Source organism: Molothrus aeneus, chromosome 2 (genome assembly GCF_037042795.1).
Source record: "Molothrus aeneus isolate 106 chromosome 2, BPBGC_Maene_1.0, whole genome shotgun sequence".
NCBI classification, from domain to species: Eukaryota; Metazoa; Chordata; class Aves; order Passeriformes; family Icteridae; genus Molothrus; species Molothrus aeneus.
In genome coordinates, this window is record NC_089647.1 from 99,942,973 (window position 1) to 99,961,620 (window position 18,648).

Here is an 18,648-nt window from a genome sequence, read left to right on the forward strand (position 1 = left end):
TTTCCTCTGTGAATACAGGCACTAATTACATATAAACACAGCAATGGTGTAAAAATGGACATTTATTACAACTAAACCAATGTGACAGACAGAGGTCAAACAGTTTGTCACAATCACAACGAAGCTTAATCCAGCCAAGCACATACAAGTGACAGTGTAAACTTTAAAAACATGTTTAATACATATAAAATTGCTTCTGGTTTGACTTAAATCCATTTTACCACTACACACACAGGGTCCTTTCACCACCCCTCTACCCTCATCTACCCCTGCCCACTGGGGAAATGCCCTGGGACAAAAAACAGTCTCTGGTCATCTGGAATCTGTGTGTAAACCCTGGAATGGGCATCCATAGACGAGTTCTAATGGCTTGAGTTCACAGGCACCACGCTGGTACTGCCACAGGAGTGGCACACACAGCCTGGGCCTGGCTGGCCACTCTTTTGGCTCAAGTATTGGTGCTGAGGTCTGGATCAGGGCCTTAGAAGTGGCACCACTGCACCTTTCCTTTGGCTGGTACTACTGAACCCACTCTGCAGCTGGCCACTGCTGGAGCTGAGCTCTGTGAAAACATGGCACCACGCAGGTGAACAAGCCAAAACTCCTAGGGGAAGGTGTCTGGGTGGAGAGGGAGGGGACAGACAACAGAACTTGGCTACTCTCAGGTGTAGACTCCCCCTGTCTCCCTCAAAATCACAAATGGATCACATTTCTGCAAGTGAAACAGGCTCAGGCCTGAGAGTCTGTTCAAACTGTCAAAATATTTCTGGATATCAGTTTACATGATTTGTAGTGAATATACTATACAAATCTAATGGTTAAGAGCTCTCACTGCAAATTAGTTGGTTTAACTACATCACGCAGGAGTACTGTAAGGGATGTATCACATGTTTAATGTGTTGATCAAGAAAAGCAGTTAAATGACTTTGACACTTAGTGTGTCCTAAAAGTACCTATACACCCAATAAAGCATAACTACGAAACACCAAAAAATACAAATTAATTGTTAGACTTCGAAAGAAAATAATAAAAGGTCCCTTCTGTAAAGCTTCTTCTTTCCCATCTTTGAAAGTATTCAGTTTTCATTATGCATCTCTCTATTCAGTTAGAAAGCTTTCCTTGTGTTCATGGTCAAAGCAAGCTAATATCAGACCTAAAAACAGTTTCCTTATTCAGTCTGGGCTGGTTTTCCTTCTCTCCTACATGCGTTCCCTTTGAAGTATAGTAACTTGCACAGTTTTGCTCAAGGTAGCTACACTAAAATACACCTTCATCTCTAGTGAGTGGATCAGTTTTCTTAAAAAAGCAGTTATCACCTTAACAGTTTTTTACCAGTTTGATATGCAGATCCTGGCAGGATTCTTTGGTATAATGACAAATTCAGTAGTAAACAGATATTTCCAATCATTATGCAACAACTGAAATAAGCAGAATAATCACAAGTGGTGACTAAAATGTAGATGAACAAATTCTTTGGTTGCATAAACACAATTTCTACACCAGAACATTTCATATTTGGAGTTGTCCATGTAGTTTCTTTTCATTTAGGTAGACTATGCTTATGTCATAATAATACATTTATTTCCTGAAGTCAAGTTCGCTTATAAAAAACAGTAGGCTTATCGAAGTCAAATGCAATTTTCCTATAAATGCAGTGAAGGGAAACACTGAGTCAATTTAAATCTAATTCCCTTTCATTTATAAATTTTGAACTTAGGTTTCTTGTTCCCTTTTCAAAAAAAAGTATTTCTGTATTTTTCTTGTAGGCCTGAATGAAGCAGCTTAGCAAAACAGTAATACTGACAAACAGCATCTTACACCATTAGCTAAACATTACAATGAAGGCAGTGAACATTTACAGTATGAAACACTGAGATGGCATCAGCTGAAGAGAAGATTTATGTCAATCCAATTTCTTCAAGTACACTACGTGGGGTCTCTGCTTCCTACGGAGGGAAAATTTGAGACAGTAGTAAATGAACACTGTTTCTACTGAGCAGAGCTGTACATGAGTTAGTATGGAAGGTGCTGAATTGAAAAAGAAAGCTGAGAAGACATGAAAACATGGAAGCACTGCAGTTTGCAAAGATGGTATTAGCTGCACTTTTCACAGAGCTGTTAATTAGATTGCCATGGTTCACAAGGATAGCAGGTGGATTTTATTGCCCTTAAGCATAATAAAAATAAAACAATTTAGGTCTACCAGCAGGGAACAAATCACAAGTGAGTAACAGAGATAGGAGCTAGGGAGGGATGGGGAAGGAGCTTGCAATGGAGTCAGTGAATTTTGTGGTGAATTGTTTCCAGGGTTTCACAAATCTCTTCAGGAATAACAAAGAAGTGGATGAATGAATCTACAGATGCAACTAAGATACAGTATCCCTTAAGATCTTTATAAAAGAGTTTGGGTTTGTTTGGTTTTTTATACAGTAATCCCATGTTTTTAATTAATAAAAGCAGGTCACAGTACCTTGGTATGCCTGGTGTGAAATTGATCCCTTTCAAAGAGGGAAGAGTTTTTAGGACAGGAGTTTTATTATTCCACTCCAGGCATAAAGTTTTAAGTTAATTCTAATCTTAGAAAGCTTTCCTTAGATTCAGAGAAAGTTGTTTAATACCAAATTCCAAAAAATTATCATCAGTTTTGTATTCATTACTTCCACAGCCTCTGAAAATAAATGGTTTAAACTAGAAACATTAGGCTGAGCTTTTTTTAGTAACTATTAACAATGCCATGATAAATAAAAGGGGATACTGTATCCGTATCAAAACAAAAGCTTTAACATCAAGAGTATGAATAAACTTACTTTAGCATCCTAAAACAAGACATATCATGCAGCAGAAAAAAAAGCAGATAACAGTTAAGGCAGCCAACAAATTATTTTTCAACTGCTTTGCAAATATTTATTAGAAAAATAATGTCAGTAAAACACAAAATTAAACACCTCAAACCTTGCAAGTAACATCAGAATATTGTCTCTATCAGCCTTGACTATGTGGTACAAAATGAACAAGTTTACTATGATCATTCAGCTCATGTATAAGGTGATTCAGCAGTGAAGGAAGAAGCTATGATACTTTAAGTCAACTTCATTAAAAAATCAGTCAGAGCTTGGAACAGGCATATTGAGATGGCTTCTAAAATCCAGAAGGAAATAAAAAATTGCAATAAAAAGGCAAGTTAAATCTGAAAACAAGATACTTGGTGTATTAAAGATGTAGTGCTGGCTTGGTTTTTTTCCCTCACAGATGCAATATTAAGTATTCTTAGAACTGCAGTGACCTTGACAAAGCCAGACAGGATGGCAGGATTAAAGATTTACACGTGTATTTTAACGAATCCCCAAAAGGAGGCACTGACTGAAGAAATGGCTATGTAGCATTTCTAATATAACTTTTTGTATTATATTCCCAGATTACTTTGTTGCATTCATTCTGGAAGACACACACCTCCCCTATCCACCAAGGTAAGGCATTTTACTCAAGAAATCCTATGCTGTTAACTAACTGTGGCACCAGAACTCAAGAGCATACAAGAATACAACTTCTCAAGCACTTCAAGGTCTTCAAAATATTTGAAATAAATTCACTTTTTAATTTTAAATTGATTAGACAGCAGTGGGCACTTATGAGTTACACAGGAGTGCAACAAGATATTTACAAAGTTACCTGAAAACAAAGTTCTTTATAGCTGTGAAGAAGTACAGAGCAGTGCTGCCACTGTTTTTAGAGCAGTTTAGTATTGTTGTTTTCACTGCCATTTCAAAGTCTGAGATGATTTTCAGCAGGCATAAACTTAAACTCTACATTTCTTCAAGTAAATCAAGGTCACTGGCTAACCATTAAAAGCAACCTATTTCAAGGACGTCAGCTACTTGTCCACAGATACATCACCCATAGAACTCAGACATATTTTAAAGTTTTTTATTACTAAAGCAGTAATCTTGAGACAGATGTGCCTTCCTCATCAACAATATAATCTCAAGGAACACCTAAAGGCTAATGTCTTTTGCTAGAAGAATAACTTTTTTATTAATTATTACTTTTAAGAAACAAATAGAATGAATTATGTTTTGTTCACATAATTTGTTTTACTAAGTGTCAAACATTTTATCCAATTCTTAGGTAAAACATTCTGCAGTTTATATACTCAGAATCACCTAAGGCAAACAACAAATTTGAAATATCAGAACACAGATGAGGAAAAAAAGTCATTCACATGAGACAAAAGTGCATGCAATACTTTATTTCAAACATGCCAGAAAAGCTAATTCATTACCTAGTCATTTAGAAGCAAGCAGCTGTATACAGATAACAAGAAAAACAGCATCTCATTACAGCTCAATGCACAGCATTTTAAGCCAACAGGCATGAAATAATGCAGGCTAAAGCAGCATTAACCAGACATCCAAACACATTGTTAATGGCTTACAGAAAAAAGGCAAACTTGGAAATGGAAAACCACTCCTATGATCTTGTTTTCTAAGATTTCAGAATGCTGCAAATCCAATCCAAATCTTTTGTCTAATCCCCTAAATCTCCCATTTTTTTGTCAGTTTAACATTTGGAAGGTAGTGCATTACCACATATAGTACAGGGAACTAAGCTTGTTTGAGGTTCATTTTAGTAACTGCCTCCTTGATAATTCATGGAAACAATTTTCAGAATCAGCCCTGGTTTTAGGTTACAAACAGGATGCATTACATGGCCTCTCACTGGCCACTTTTCAACTGAATGCACTTATATTCACCCTCGTGGCAGTTCTCCCATACACAAAGCAGCCTGCATTTAATTGCAAGTATACTGTTAATGGACTGGGATCTTTCCAACCCTAATCATTAATGGCTGGACTCAATAGGCTAAGAGGTCTTTCCCAACCTTAATGTTTCTATAATTCCATTATTCATTTGTCAAGCAATGGTATTGTTCTCTCTTTCAGTGGCAGTAACTTAAATTACTCACAAGAGCATTCTGCACACTTAAATACTAATGTTTTAATTTCAGATTTACCCATCATTCTCTTTAACCTAATCAATTATGCCCCTCTCCTTTTTGTAAGGTCAGTCACACTATTGTGCCAGTCTTCAGAAAGGGATAGTGTTATTTGCACCTTTAATTAAGATGCATGGTCTAGGTAGAATTTAATTCAGCATCATTTAATACTTGTGTGTATACACATTTCACATGATACTTCTCCTTCACTACTTTCTCTGTAAGTCTTAACTTCACCTACAGACTTAATTTAAGAATATGTTTGAATACCACCACAACCTATTTAAAAGATAAATGTGGGTTGAGTAATGTTACAATATAGGTATTGCAGTATATAGATGTTTAGCTCAGAAAATGCTACAGAACTCTTAAGCATAAGACTTCAAGCTTACACACAATAAAAAAGTTAAACCATATGGCAACAAGCACAAGTTTTGTTGAAATGAGACATGTGAAGAGACAACACTGTAAAACAGAGGGGGAAGAGGAAAGTACAACAGCAGAGAATGGTTGTGGCATTCTATTAGATTCAGGATGACTGGATTCAGCAAGCTGATGATAATGTTCTGTCATGAGTAAGTCACAGGTCTATCTCCTCTGAAATTCTGCATGCATGATGAATGAAGCCATTTAGTACACTGGTACATTAAAGTATTCATGACGTGGCTACAAAAGAAATGTACATATTCTTATACATAATAGAAAGGTGGACAGATATGCAAGAAAACAAAAATATTACCTTGCTGCTATTGTATCTCTGACATTAAAAGGACATTTGATACAGAAATACAATATGGTATTTTTGACTGCTCTAGATGTCCAGGGGGCGAGGGTAGTGGGGAGAATCATTGTTTTACCCCCCCATACTTGCATGCTGTGTCCAACAATAGACAGAGGAACTTCATATCATAAATACTTTATTACATAAGCTCAGAGTTTCTTCTTAGCCAAAAAAAGTTTGAAGCTCCAGAGATGGGCCACCCTATCTGTTACTTGTCTCTGCATCAGACATCAACTGTTGGCTTCTGTCAGAGACAGGCACTGAGCTAAGTGGCATCTGACATCGCTCACCACATCTGCTCTAATAAAACACACATTTAGAGGCATCAGGCCTCCAGAACATGGCTCTGAACACACCATGCCAGGGTAGTGCAGCAGTGGCATTACTGGTGACAAAAATTCCTTTTTTTGAAAGAGAGTCTGTTTAGAAAAATGGAGGCCTCTGATACACCTCTCAAAGCAGGCAAAGTTTTCTTTGCCTTTGGATTATGCTGCTGAACTCAATACACTCTTGTATGATTGGCATGAACATTAGTATTCAATTTGCTGAAAGATGAGCTAGAAAGAAAGCAACACTCAATAATGGAGTAACAGGAATTGAGGAGCATCAGCCCCATATATGCAGAATTAACTTCTTCTGAGATGAAAACACTCAAAACTCAACTCTCTGCATGTCAGTTTCCATCTTTGATCCTGTACCAATTACAATCTTCAATCTATTTTAGTATCCCACTTCCCAGAATGACGGAAGTTTTAAAACAGAACTGAGAAGAGTTCCCATGGACTTCTAAAACTGTCTCCTCTGTGCCATCTCAGTTTATTTGCATGTCCAAGCTTGCATGTTTTTAAATTCTACTCTCAAATCACGAAAAAAGCACAACAAAAATATTCCAGAAGCTGCACAGTTTTTTATTCTGTTTTTCAGTATCAGTAATCTGAAGATCATGTCACAGTAGTTTAAATTACCCTGACCAAGCTAACTACAAATCCAGTAGTTCACAAAATAATAGCACCTAAATAACTCTGTGACAGTTACAAATAAGTTATATGATGCATGCTGTAATTTTTAGATTCAAAAGAATTTGGTATATAATAAAGAATTACAAACATAAATTTCAACACTTAGCACCTCTCGCATGGCCTAAGTAGAAATCATCAGTCTACATTAAAAACAAAATGCTGATGCATATTCCTAACTGGAAAAGGCATTGCATAGTAACAGTGTATGTTATTAGGGAGTAGGAGTTTTGACTAAAAAGAATAAAGTACTAAACTTAGAATTCCCACAGACAAATATTCCCAGAAAGGTCCCTAGGGAAAACTTCTGCTTTACTTACACTGTTCATGAGAAGACAACTGAAGAACAGGCATATTGTAATAATCTAAAATGTCCAATTTTTATCTGGGTTATATATGCATACACATGATTCCCCTCTTCCTTGAAAAAAAACTCATGTGTTCCAGTGTTTACCATTGGAAATGTGGAGCCATTGAAGTTGGTGTCTTCACTGAAATGCCTGTTAAATCTCCTAATAGATTTCTCCTTAACTTTACATTAGCTCTCTGGACAGAAAGAAGAACAAGAGCAGCTCATTCTTTTTCTTATGAAGCTGACTGCAAGCCACTGTTGTATTAAAGAATTTTGTGTGTACACATTCTTAGGCATCCTCTTTGGCCTGGAAACACTGACCATGTCCCATTTTACATATCTGTAAACATCAACAAATAAGGCCATGGAAGTGCTCACTTCATGTCCTTTCCCAATTTGCACAGTCCCACAGAGTCTGGGGTATTTCCCACCCTGATTGTATTTTCAGTGGTTTATACCTTGAGGATTTTGCTGTCTTTGATGTTAAAATCATGGTATACAAAATTAGAGGATTGACTCACATTTCTATTGTGAGATCAGTGCCTCATCTTTGCAGAAACTTATGGTTTACTGATAAAGCAAGACAGATGGTCAGACAACAATAGGAAAAATGTGCTTATTTCACTCCATTTTAGTTAACAGAATGTGTAAACATCACCTGCAACTAGACTAGCAATAAACTGACCTTGTAGAAGTAAACCTAAAGGATTAAATGGAAGACAACAGTAATGGAGATACAAAGTGATAACACAGCAATATTGAGAAGGAAAACTGGTGTTCCAGTGAGGCCTCTGTACCCCACCAAGGACACCCAGGACAAGCCACAAAAGGGCCTGGCACTGTGGGCTGCCTGACAAGCAACCAAAAGCAAAATAAAGTTTTGACAAATTGTTTGCCATCACAGAACTACAGCACCTCACAACTTTCAACTCTGACTGACCTTTTTTTGTGCCCCCCCCCACTGTCTCCAGAGCAGTTGGTCTGCTGGTCTGAACACCAGGAAAGACAATATGGGGAAGGGACAGTTGTCAAATTCCACAATCAGTAGTATCTAGACTACCTTGCTTTCCTTTGGTGGGAATGTGCAGACCTCAAGGACATGCTTCACAGGCTCAGATGTTGTTTAAGATAACAATTTAGATCGAATAAGTTTATAAATTAGTTGATCTAGAAGCTAGGGAAGAGACAATGGTATCCTTACAGTACAATGTAAGGGCAAACTAACATGAAATACACCTCTGAAAAATCATCACGTAAAACTTTGGCTGTAAACCATCTATCTGACTTTAACACAAAGGTTTTAGATCCTAGTACTGCCAGAAAAGTAATAGCTCTACAACACAATCTGCACATTGTGGAATTGCAGTATTTTAAAAGTTACTAGAATTAATCTTCTTCAAAACGACATCTGTGTTGACAACTCATTTTAAAAAGCTAATAATACTCTCTGAAATTGTCAGCCTGAGTCATTGGAAATTTTTTAAATTAGAAAAATGGTAGAGTTGATCTGAGCAAACAGAACTATTTAGCCAGTCCAACCCACCTGACATTTTCTCAGACAACTCTGTCATGACCCAAACTAATTAAAAATCATAGCTAAAATAAAATTAGAAGGGACTTCATTTAATCCAGTCCCCCTAACAGTATACCTATAACTTTCCTGAGAGATATTTCATCTATTAAAGGCATCCAGTGATGCCTTTTTATTGTGCCTCAGGCAATCTACTTAAATGCTAAATTATTATCTCCACTGGAAAATTTGCCTAACATATACCTTGAATTATTTACTTGCTGCAATTTAAGGTATTTTAAGTCTGTAGTGGACAAAAAAACTGTGCTATTTCCTCAGGCAAGAGAGAGAAAAGAAATTCTTTATGTCTATACCAAACTGTCTCAAGTTCAGTGTGTTGCACGGCTGCCATTTTACTGATGACTTCTCATGGCAGTGACACAGACTTCATCAACACTTCACACAACTTCTTTTTCAGGAAAAGTTTGCTTAGGTTATTATTTTAACTTCTTTCCCATCAAACCCAGCACAAAGTCTGTGAAGACAAGCCATGTTAAACTGCACACAAGTATTACAACTGCCATTGTTTGATAAAGACTTGCTTTTTTTCCTCATTCAGCATCTAACAAAACCCTACCTTGAACAACATACAATATGAGGGTCCATGGAGTGCATGGAAGTTTGGGAAGAATTCTACAGAAGCAGGCTATGGGAAAATTAAGAGAAGAGGATGAGAATTTATGTTTAGAAACATGAAGTTTTTGCAGTAGGAAGAAATTCACATTTAACAAGTACTTCCTTAGCAATTTCAAAAGCAATTACTTTTACACTCTACTTCTGAATCATTATTAGGCAATATTTCTAATGAACAGCTGCTTTAGGAAATTGCTGCTGTTCACTTGCCTTTTCAAGGATTTCAAAACAGGAGAGTACCTGTTTCCCAATCTTTGGTTAGCTAACTGTTCAGAGACTTCTATTAGAAAGATAAGTTTGGGTTGGAAGAGATATTTTAGATCATTTAATTCCAACCGTTGTGCCATAGGCAGACACATTCCAATAGGCCAGGTTGCTCAGGGCTCATCTAGTCTGGCCTTGATATTTCCCACTAGGGCATTTTTATTACAAAATTCTATTTTTACTTTCAAAGAAGACCCAAGTGTTATCTCAGAGAACTTAGAAACACTTAGGAACATCTTCAAAGACAAGTATTAACTATAATGCTCTTACAAAAGAAGAACAAAATACAAAAGAACCCACAAGCAAACAAATAAAAAGAAGAATACTTCATCAATACCAACTCCTAGTCAAGATCTTGTCTGCAGCTTTCTATACAGAGAAAACAAAAAATCTTCAAGATTGATCAAACCAGTCAACAGAATTCTCAACTAGAATATGAAACAGCAAGTTGTCCTGCAAATGTTACTCAGCAAAACATCCAAGCATATGCACAGACTTCAGCTCTAAAACATCACCTCAACAGACCAGAGGGGTATGACAGCAGTGCCTGCCTGCCTCTCTCCCAAAAGCACTGCAAAGATCAGCTGAAGCTTTGTGCACTATAACCGGATAAGAGCAGGCGCTTCCTGCCTCTGAGCTGCTGCTCTGATCTGCCAGCTCAGAGGTGATAATCGCTCTGGGGCTCTCCTCCACATGTGCCAATCAGTTGCTATGCAGCGAGCCAGGAACAATCGAGAGCCCAGCCTTCAGCAGCAAGGATGGTTCTAAGAATCCATCAGAGGCTCCACCTCGCCACCACAAAAGCACAAATGCTTTAAGCACGTATTACGGCTGAACACTTTGTATTGTGAAGTTAAGAGCCAAAATTATTTAAAAAATCACTGACTTCTCCATCAGATAATCTGACAGTGTCTGGATGCTTGGCAAACTGTCAAACTAGGCACGCAAGGATTTATTAATGCTTTCTTTCAGCACTGCAGATACAGGTTTGCATGGCTTATTCTCCTTTGCTCAAGGAAGCATTTCTTAAACTGCAGGGCTGTTATCTTTGAAGAGCTGACCAGAATATACTGCTGCAACAAGCCATGTCACGTCCAATACTATTCAGCTTCCATGGCAATGGCATTTAAGCATCTCCCTTCCTTCCTGGCACTGCAGCACTTTGCATTCTTACAATTGTTTGGACAAATGTTTGCAGGCACAAGTTGTAAACACAGAAAAGAAAAGCTGCTGACTATATGTTTTTTAAAATAAACAATTTGAATTGGATTAGTTTAAATGGATCTGAAATCCAGCTCTAGAATGGTTGTATAAATAGCTTTCCTGGCACAAGGAAAGAGGGAGAGAAAGGACAGCTGAAAACTCCCAAAGTCAATACTGCTGCTGAAGCTCCTCACTACACTCCTATGACTCAGGCCAACAGCAGGGGTGCAGCATATGACAAGTAAATTAGACCCTACCTCTGCAGGCTGACTTGGGGGTTCACAGCACACAGTGAGTCAGGACAAGATGTGTGGAACACTGGCTTTTTAAAGCACTTAGATATTGTGATTCTTTAAAAAATAGGATGTAATTTAAGCTGTACTATCAACTTTAGCAAAAGTCCTGGCTTGCCAAAAGCAGCTGCTTTTTACTTCCCTTTTCAATGCCACCGGTTTTCTCCTCCTGGCACTTCCCTCATGCTCCCTTCGACATGAGCTCAAGTTTTGGCTAACAAGCTAGGAGCCCCAGAACCACAGGTCAAGCAGATCAACACAAAGGTCAGAGTGAGAATAGATCCAGCTTTCTCAACAACAGTCACTGTAGCATGAGTTTGGGTGATGAGCAACCTGCCTCCTGACTTAAGACTATGACTTTACCACTGTAAAATGCTTTCTGTAGAAAGCAGAATTTCTACACAGAACAATTTGAATGTATATCAAGATTTCATGTGATTTCTCAATATTAAGCAAGGCTTACCATAAATTTCACCACATTCTCTATGAAACCGACTACTTCTGAATATGTGGCTTATTACAACTGCCACATGGAGCACGTAGTACTCAACACCCTAGTTTACAGAAAATCTCTCTAAAAGAGACAACCAGAAAAACAAGTTCTACTCATTCTAGGCTTGGTTATGCCTCAGAGTAACAAGGATTAAAGTAATTTAAAGTTGTATAACCAATTAGTTAAACATCAGGTTAATCCAAACACCCAAGCTCTGAGGCAAACTCCTCCCCTTGCCCTAAGGCAACCTCCTTTACCTCAGGAGATCTTTCTCTAACCCAGATGAACTTCATTCCTATATACAGCCTGCAGCTCCTTACTGCAGGCTATCTATTCCCCATCTCTGATTATGTGCAACCATCTATCTCTCCCTCTCCACCCGGCCCAGCAGATGCCATTTCTATTTCTCCATATTCTGAGGAACCACAACAACCTTGTAAATTAGGATCTGAACACAGCAACTATTCCTTCACTCCTTCCAAGGAACAGTACAGGCCAAGAAGTAGCATTCCATGGGCATCAGATAATACAACTGTGTTTAATTTCATGGGGACAAAGCACATTGCTTCAACCAAAACTATGCCCACACACAGAATTCACTCAGGGACATATTGTAGGTAGGTAAACTGGATTCACACAATTATCTAAGCCTGAGTTTGTATGTGTCAGAATTGGTCTTTGTAGCCATCTGAGACACACAAAAAAAAAAAAGATTAGGATTCCTAAGTTCTGTTCATAGCATAGGTACTGAACAATGTAGGTAATTTTTAAAGTTCTAATCACAAGGAAAGTTTTACAGGCACAGTTTCAATTCTAACCTCACCATAAGAATCACACTCTTTGTACATGAACTTGTTATCAAGAACAGCACAGAAAAAGCAATAAAATTGGGGGGGAAATGTAGAAAGTATCAAGCTTGAGCACTTAAGTTTTTCTTACAGTTGCTTTAGAATATGTCCAAGCTCATAAAGAAATCTTTTTCAACAAATTGCTTGTTGACTGCCCTAATTCTTCAGGTCTAATATGCAAGCAGATTATTGGCTGCTCTCCTCTTCCCAACACAAATCAATGGCTCTATCATATACTAGGAAACTCTTAAATGGTAAAAATACCCATACACCAGCTCTGAATCTGGTTTTGAACATATTACAAATACTTTTGCCTACTACAATTGTTTTTTTTTTAATCTGGAAACTAAATCCTGGTATTTATAAATCTGCATATGAAATTAGATCTATTACCACAGTTCCACAGTACAAAAGCCAATCTGTTTACTGAACTACTTGTTTATCATTATATCAAATAAGTAGCAGACTAATTAAGTTTTTCCCAGCAAATAATTTTTGTGTATGTTTTAAACTTGCTTTATGCAAATTAAAATCTTACCTTTATTAGTAGGACTGCCACAACGTATTCCACTTATGCTTTGGACAAAAATATGTTGCAATGCACTATATATGCAAATAAGCTTTGTTCTGTCATGCAGCATCCGGCATTTTGATACACAGTCAATTGCAGCAGCACCCAATCTTTTTAGGGCCCATTTTCTTTGCATAGCAGATGTAAACAGCTCATTTTCCAATAAATAAATGTTTATATGGGCTGATTGTAAGTAAACAAAGCCAAACATCTGTTTAGTTATTAGCTTTGGTATCCATTTCTCTAACTTGCATTATCCCACTTAATTACCAACACCAAAGAAAGCCAGTAGAAGTCAGAGATTTCAAGTTGATGCGGTTAGTATATAAAAGGAAAATAAAAAGAAACACTCAAAGCACTCTTCAAAGACCATCATGCAAGTGTTGCAGAAAGTTAAGCCCATCACCCATTTTCTGTTTACCCTTGCAAGGACTTAATTACACGTGCAGCACTCTTTGCATAGCACCCATTTAATCCATGCCACCAAAATGGTAAACTTGGTAGTTACCAATCATTTAGATGGGGTCAAAAGGGCTAATGCCTTAGATTGCTCTTAATCATAAGATATCCTCAGACAAACCTCCCCAGTCTTCGTTCTGGCTCTACAAACAAAATCAAGCAGCAGTGAAAATGTAGTATCAACTACTAAATGAAAAAAAAAAAAAAAGGCAAATAAAAACCCAACATCCACCCAATCATGTACAGCTTATTTACATTTAAAATAAGACTTAAAAATATTCTAAACAATATACAAAAGTAATTTCAGTTATTTCACTTAAATCTGTTTCAGCTGTTATTCTTTAGATTAATACTATTTCAATAGGTTTTCCTAAAAGTCCACTGTTAAGAAAGAAAATAGAAATGCACCAGAAGAAAACATCTATTCAAAGACTTCAAGGAGATGCATTAGAAAAACTCTAAAGTTTACTTTTCATTTCTTAACCGGGTACAGGATATTGGTACCTTAAAAGAGTATGTTGTAAAGAGTTTTTTAGAAAGCTTCAGTTGTGCATGAAGGAATTTTAATTCAAAGATTTTACTTTTTTAAAGAGCAGTCGTTCATTACTGGAACAGATTAAAAGCGTAATAGAATACAAAATTTACATATATTTCATTCAGTGATTAACTGTCACACAGTATTATTATTAACATTAATAATAAGACTTGTTTCATGAAGAAAAGTTTCATTCAGCCTATCATCCTTGAAGTAATGTAACAATTTAATTCAAAATTCATATTTATTAAGTCACCATTGTTACTTGCTAGTAGTCACTTTCATGTTGTATTGCTTAGTGCAAAAAGTTCAACATTTTCACTTGAATCAATCCATCTGTTAATCAAACATACTTAGAATTCTCAAAGAGCTGTGAACAATAGGTCTTCTCAGATTTTTTTTGCCTTTTAATATCAAGTTTTCAGCCTTTATAAAATTTAATATATACACTTTTATTGTATCGTGATATCCATCACCAGAACTACTACTGTTGCTAGACAGCTTGGCAACAAAAAATATAGCTTCTCCCTTAAAAATAAATAAAAGCCCTAAAACACATACCAGCAATGTGCCCCAACATCTGTACAACACACAGAGAAGACCACAAAGAAATGAGAATCTAAAACCAAACACAACAGGATGCCGCCTGGGGACATTGATGCTCTTTTCACCTAATATTCTCTGGCACTCTAAGACCATCTCACAGGTAGTGAAAATTCTAGGAAGGGGTAGTAGCACTGCAACATGATACATCTCAGAAAACAAGAGTAAAAATGGAATTTTCTCCTCACAATCTCAAGATCCAAACATTAACATTGATCTTTTCAACATCCTGCCACATCCAATGAACTTGTTCTAATAAAATGCAGATTAATGTGAGCATTCAGAAAGAGCACCTGATTTTGAAGATAAGATACTCCTTACTCTCAAGCGGCCTTCTGCAATTGTTCCCTGAATTTACTATGCTAATTGATGAGCAGCACATGACTAAACTCCTGAAAACAGCTATGGCACATGCAGCAGTGCTAAAATTTTCCTTGCATCACCCTGACACAGTGCTTCTATTGCTGAGGACAGGAGAATGTCTCTGGAAAAAAATCTACCAGTTGAATGTACAGAATAAATACATCCTTATTAGAATTATAATCTACAAGAGTTCAGTGTATTGTTAATATACCCTCAATGGTGCTACAAGAATTGCTTATATCAATAAATTATCAAGGTCACTGTTTGCAAACTGATCAGTAATGGAATTCACATCAGAGAGGCTACTGGATAGTTAGGAGACAGCAAGGACTGCCTATGCTAATTTGTCTTATTTTTAATTGAAACTTTCTGATGTTTCAATTTGCAAAGCCTAATGAATGCATATTTAAAACTTTTATGAACGACTTCTTCAACTTGTTGAGTCCTAAGATCTTCTAATTTTGATTTCTTTGATGTAATAGAATTAGTCATATCTTACACACTTAAAGAAACAACAAAAAAAAATCACTGAGCATGGGAAGAGGTCAAAACACGATAATGCTAACTTCCTGGATACTCAGTGCCATTTTTTCAAGAAGGTATTTAAATCTTAAAATGTTAACCTCCTCTTCCCCCATTACTATTTGGGAAAAAGAGATGCAGGTTCTACTGTTCATTTTCTGGAATACTTCTATTACTTTAAACACGAAAGTGTGATTTGGTCAGTATTTGCAGGAAAGCCTTCTCTGCAGTGCAAGAAGGACTGTTTAAAATGATCTGTTAAAAATACAGAAATATCAAGGTTTACAGACCTGTCTGCTACAATTAAATACAGAAACCTTTAGAGGTTTGCTCGTAAGAGCTGCATGAAGCACTCCAAGTGGGGTCTCACCAGAGCAGGGTAGAAGGGCAGAATCCTCTCCCTTGACCTGCTACTGATGCAGCCCTGGGCAGAACTGCCTTTCTGGGCGGCACACACACACACAGAGGTCGTGTCCAGCCTCTCATCCACCAGCACCCCAAGTCCTTCTCAGCTGCTCTTGACCTGTTCACCCTCCAGCCTGTACAGGTAACAGGGATTGCCTTGACCCAGGTGCAGCATCTTGTATGTGATCTTGTGGAACTTGCTGAGATTCCTAGGGGCCCACTTCTCCAGCTTTTTCCAGGTCCCTCTGGATGGCATCCCATCCTTCATGTGTGTCAACTGCACCACTCAGCTACACCACCACACCTGCAAATTTATTGAGGGTGCACTCAATCCCTCTATGTCATTAACCAAGCCATCAAACAGCACTGGTCCCATTACTGACCCCTGAGGAACACCACTGAAATGCATCAGGACACCAAGCCATTGACTGCTATCCTTTGGATGTAACTGTCCCATCAAATCCACCCTTCTTGAATTTAGAGAGAGCAATTGTATGGGGAACTGTGCCCAGATAAATGACATCTGTAACCCTCCCCTGGCCCACTGACAGAGTTGCTCCATTACAGAAGGCCAACCCAGAGAAGGGGTTGGCAGGACTTGCCCTTGGTGGAGCCATGCTGGCTGTCCTAAATCAACCCCCTGTCTTCCACAAGCCCTAGCACAGTTCCTAGGAGGATCTGGTCCATGATCCTTAAGGTATGGACAGCAGTCAGGATGACAGGTTGGTAGTTTCCAGAGTCCTCCTTTTTACCTTTTTTAAAATGAGTACAAAGCTTCCCTCTTCCCAGTCACCTGGGACTACATCTGATTGCCATGACTTTGAGTGTCATGGAGAGTGCCAAACACTCTAACATCACTATAACCCCTTTCTTCTATAAATACATCTCCAGAGACTGAGTTCTGAAAACACATTTTACAAAAGCATCAGCTATCAAAACACTACAACTTGTTCTTCTGTGAGTTGGGAGGGATTCCAAATCCATAAAAATCATAGCTATTTCCTAATCCCTAAATAATGAACTAACAATCTATCATTTCTCATTCACAGTAACTCTCATAGGTCTCCATATATATGTATCTACTAAAACGCAATTGTAGATCATTATCAGTGCCTAAAATCAAGCAGATACATGTCTTAAAATTGCAGTGACTAACTGATCAACAAAGTTGACCACTGAAACTGACACTAAAGTTATATGTGAAGAGTAGATGGCAGTCAAGGCAGTTGGATCTCCATGATAATAAAGATTCCATTATTCATTCTTGTTTCACATTTAGGGGAACACAGGTACAGCCAAGGCAAATAATGCCACTGCCAATTGAGGAAGGCAGTCCATTTCAACAGTCCATATTTAAGAAAAAACATTAAGTGAAGACTGAATTGACTGCATTCATTGTGGTCAGTTTCTCAGGCAAATGGTAATAAAAAGGTGCTTACAAAGGCTGTTTCCTAAACCAGACAAAATCCCTTATACTCACTCCCACCCACTGGAGGCTTAAATATAAGAATTTTGCCAGTGCTAATGACAAAATGAAGGAGTTTTGGCACACACAAGAACAACCTAATACCTACAATTATGCATACTTTCAAACCTATGGTTTCCAATAAGCACATTTCATCTCCAATAAGAAAATTCTCATAGCACATGCAGGAAATTCACCAGAGTTTCATTTCCAAAGATGCTCATTCTAAAACCAAAAGCTTAAATCTATGCACCAACCCTAAGCATCTGAGGCAAGTCAGCCAACATGAACACTGTCAGCACCCTTCTGGATATAGGATGAGGCAAGGGTTTGAAAGCAAAGAAAATAAGGTTAATTGATAGCTTATCTCTTATTCTTCATGTGGAAGGACTAGTAAATACTGCCTGAGGCCAAACTGCAAGCGCCTAAGAAAAAAAAACATCCACATAGCTTTTAAATTTTTGATCATTACTGAAGTAGTGACACAAACAAGTAAGTCTGATTTGTGGACAGACTCACTGGCCTTTTTATTTAGAAATCTCTTAAAAAATACATATTTTTAACTATTTAGATGTTCTGCAACCAAGTATTAAAAATTACACAAAAAATCCTACAAAAGAAGAGTGGTGAACAAAATGGGGATGATTTCCAAAATACTTTTCTAAAATTTACTTAGGATGATCAACAAAAACCATTTTCATTCATAGCCAATGTTTAGGAAATTATTCTTACTTCAAATGAAGAGGAGCAAGTCTGTACAGATTTGCTTTAAAATATATACATGACTGCTCTGTTTAAATATTATCATTGTTAACTCCTTGATTTCAGCATTTTAGCACAAGAAATGACCACAAACCTCCAAGCACCATACTGAACTACTGAAGCCATCCAAAAAAACCCAGAGAAATTAGACTTTTGAGAGAAATAAATCAAATCCTCTCTTTTGTATAGAACATCTATCATTGGTAGTTGCACGCCTTAAAAAACTCAAGTGTCACAGACTGATGCACAGGCTCATCTTTTAGCTGTTCCACACATCACATGTATATATTTAATTCATGCAACAACACACTGCATCTACCAATTTCTTCAGTATAATTGAGTTGTTCACACAAGCAAAAACCACCTTTTCAGCAGTGCATGCCTTTGTAATCACTAGTTAAGTATTAAAATCTCTCTAGCAAACAAGATATTAAATCATCAGCATTCTTTTGAACAGAAGCATTTCTACAAGAGAGAGACAAGGAAGAATGGAAGCACTGGAGTTAATTACCTTTTAC

The 18,648-nt window shown here is 37.4% G+C and overlaps 1 protein-coding gene across 3 annotated transcripts in view; it reads right to left on the reverse strand.

The window, feature by feature from the left end:
* Nucleotides 1-44: 44 nt before the first annotated feature.
* The window catches only part of AP1S2 (adaptor related protein complex 1 subunit sigma 2), a 30,949-nt gene continuing 12,345 nt past the window's right edge, over nt 45-18,648 (reverse strand). Inside the window, exons 5-6 of one of the 3 annotated variants that reach the window (XR_010783202.1) lie at nt 2,808-5,658; nt 45-1,946 (exon numbers count right to left, since the gene is read on the reverse strand). Coding sequence is in view for 2 of the 3 variants with exons in the window: in XM_066545390.1 (XP_066401487.1) it covers nt 1,899-1,946 (48 nt within the window). In the remaining variant the exon portion in view is untranslated. Of the gene's footprint in view, nt 1,947-2,807; nt 5,659-13,524; nt 13,619-18,648 lie in introns of those variants that run through there. The other 2 variants (XM_066545390.1, XM_066545391.1) reach the window with 2 other exon arrangements.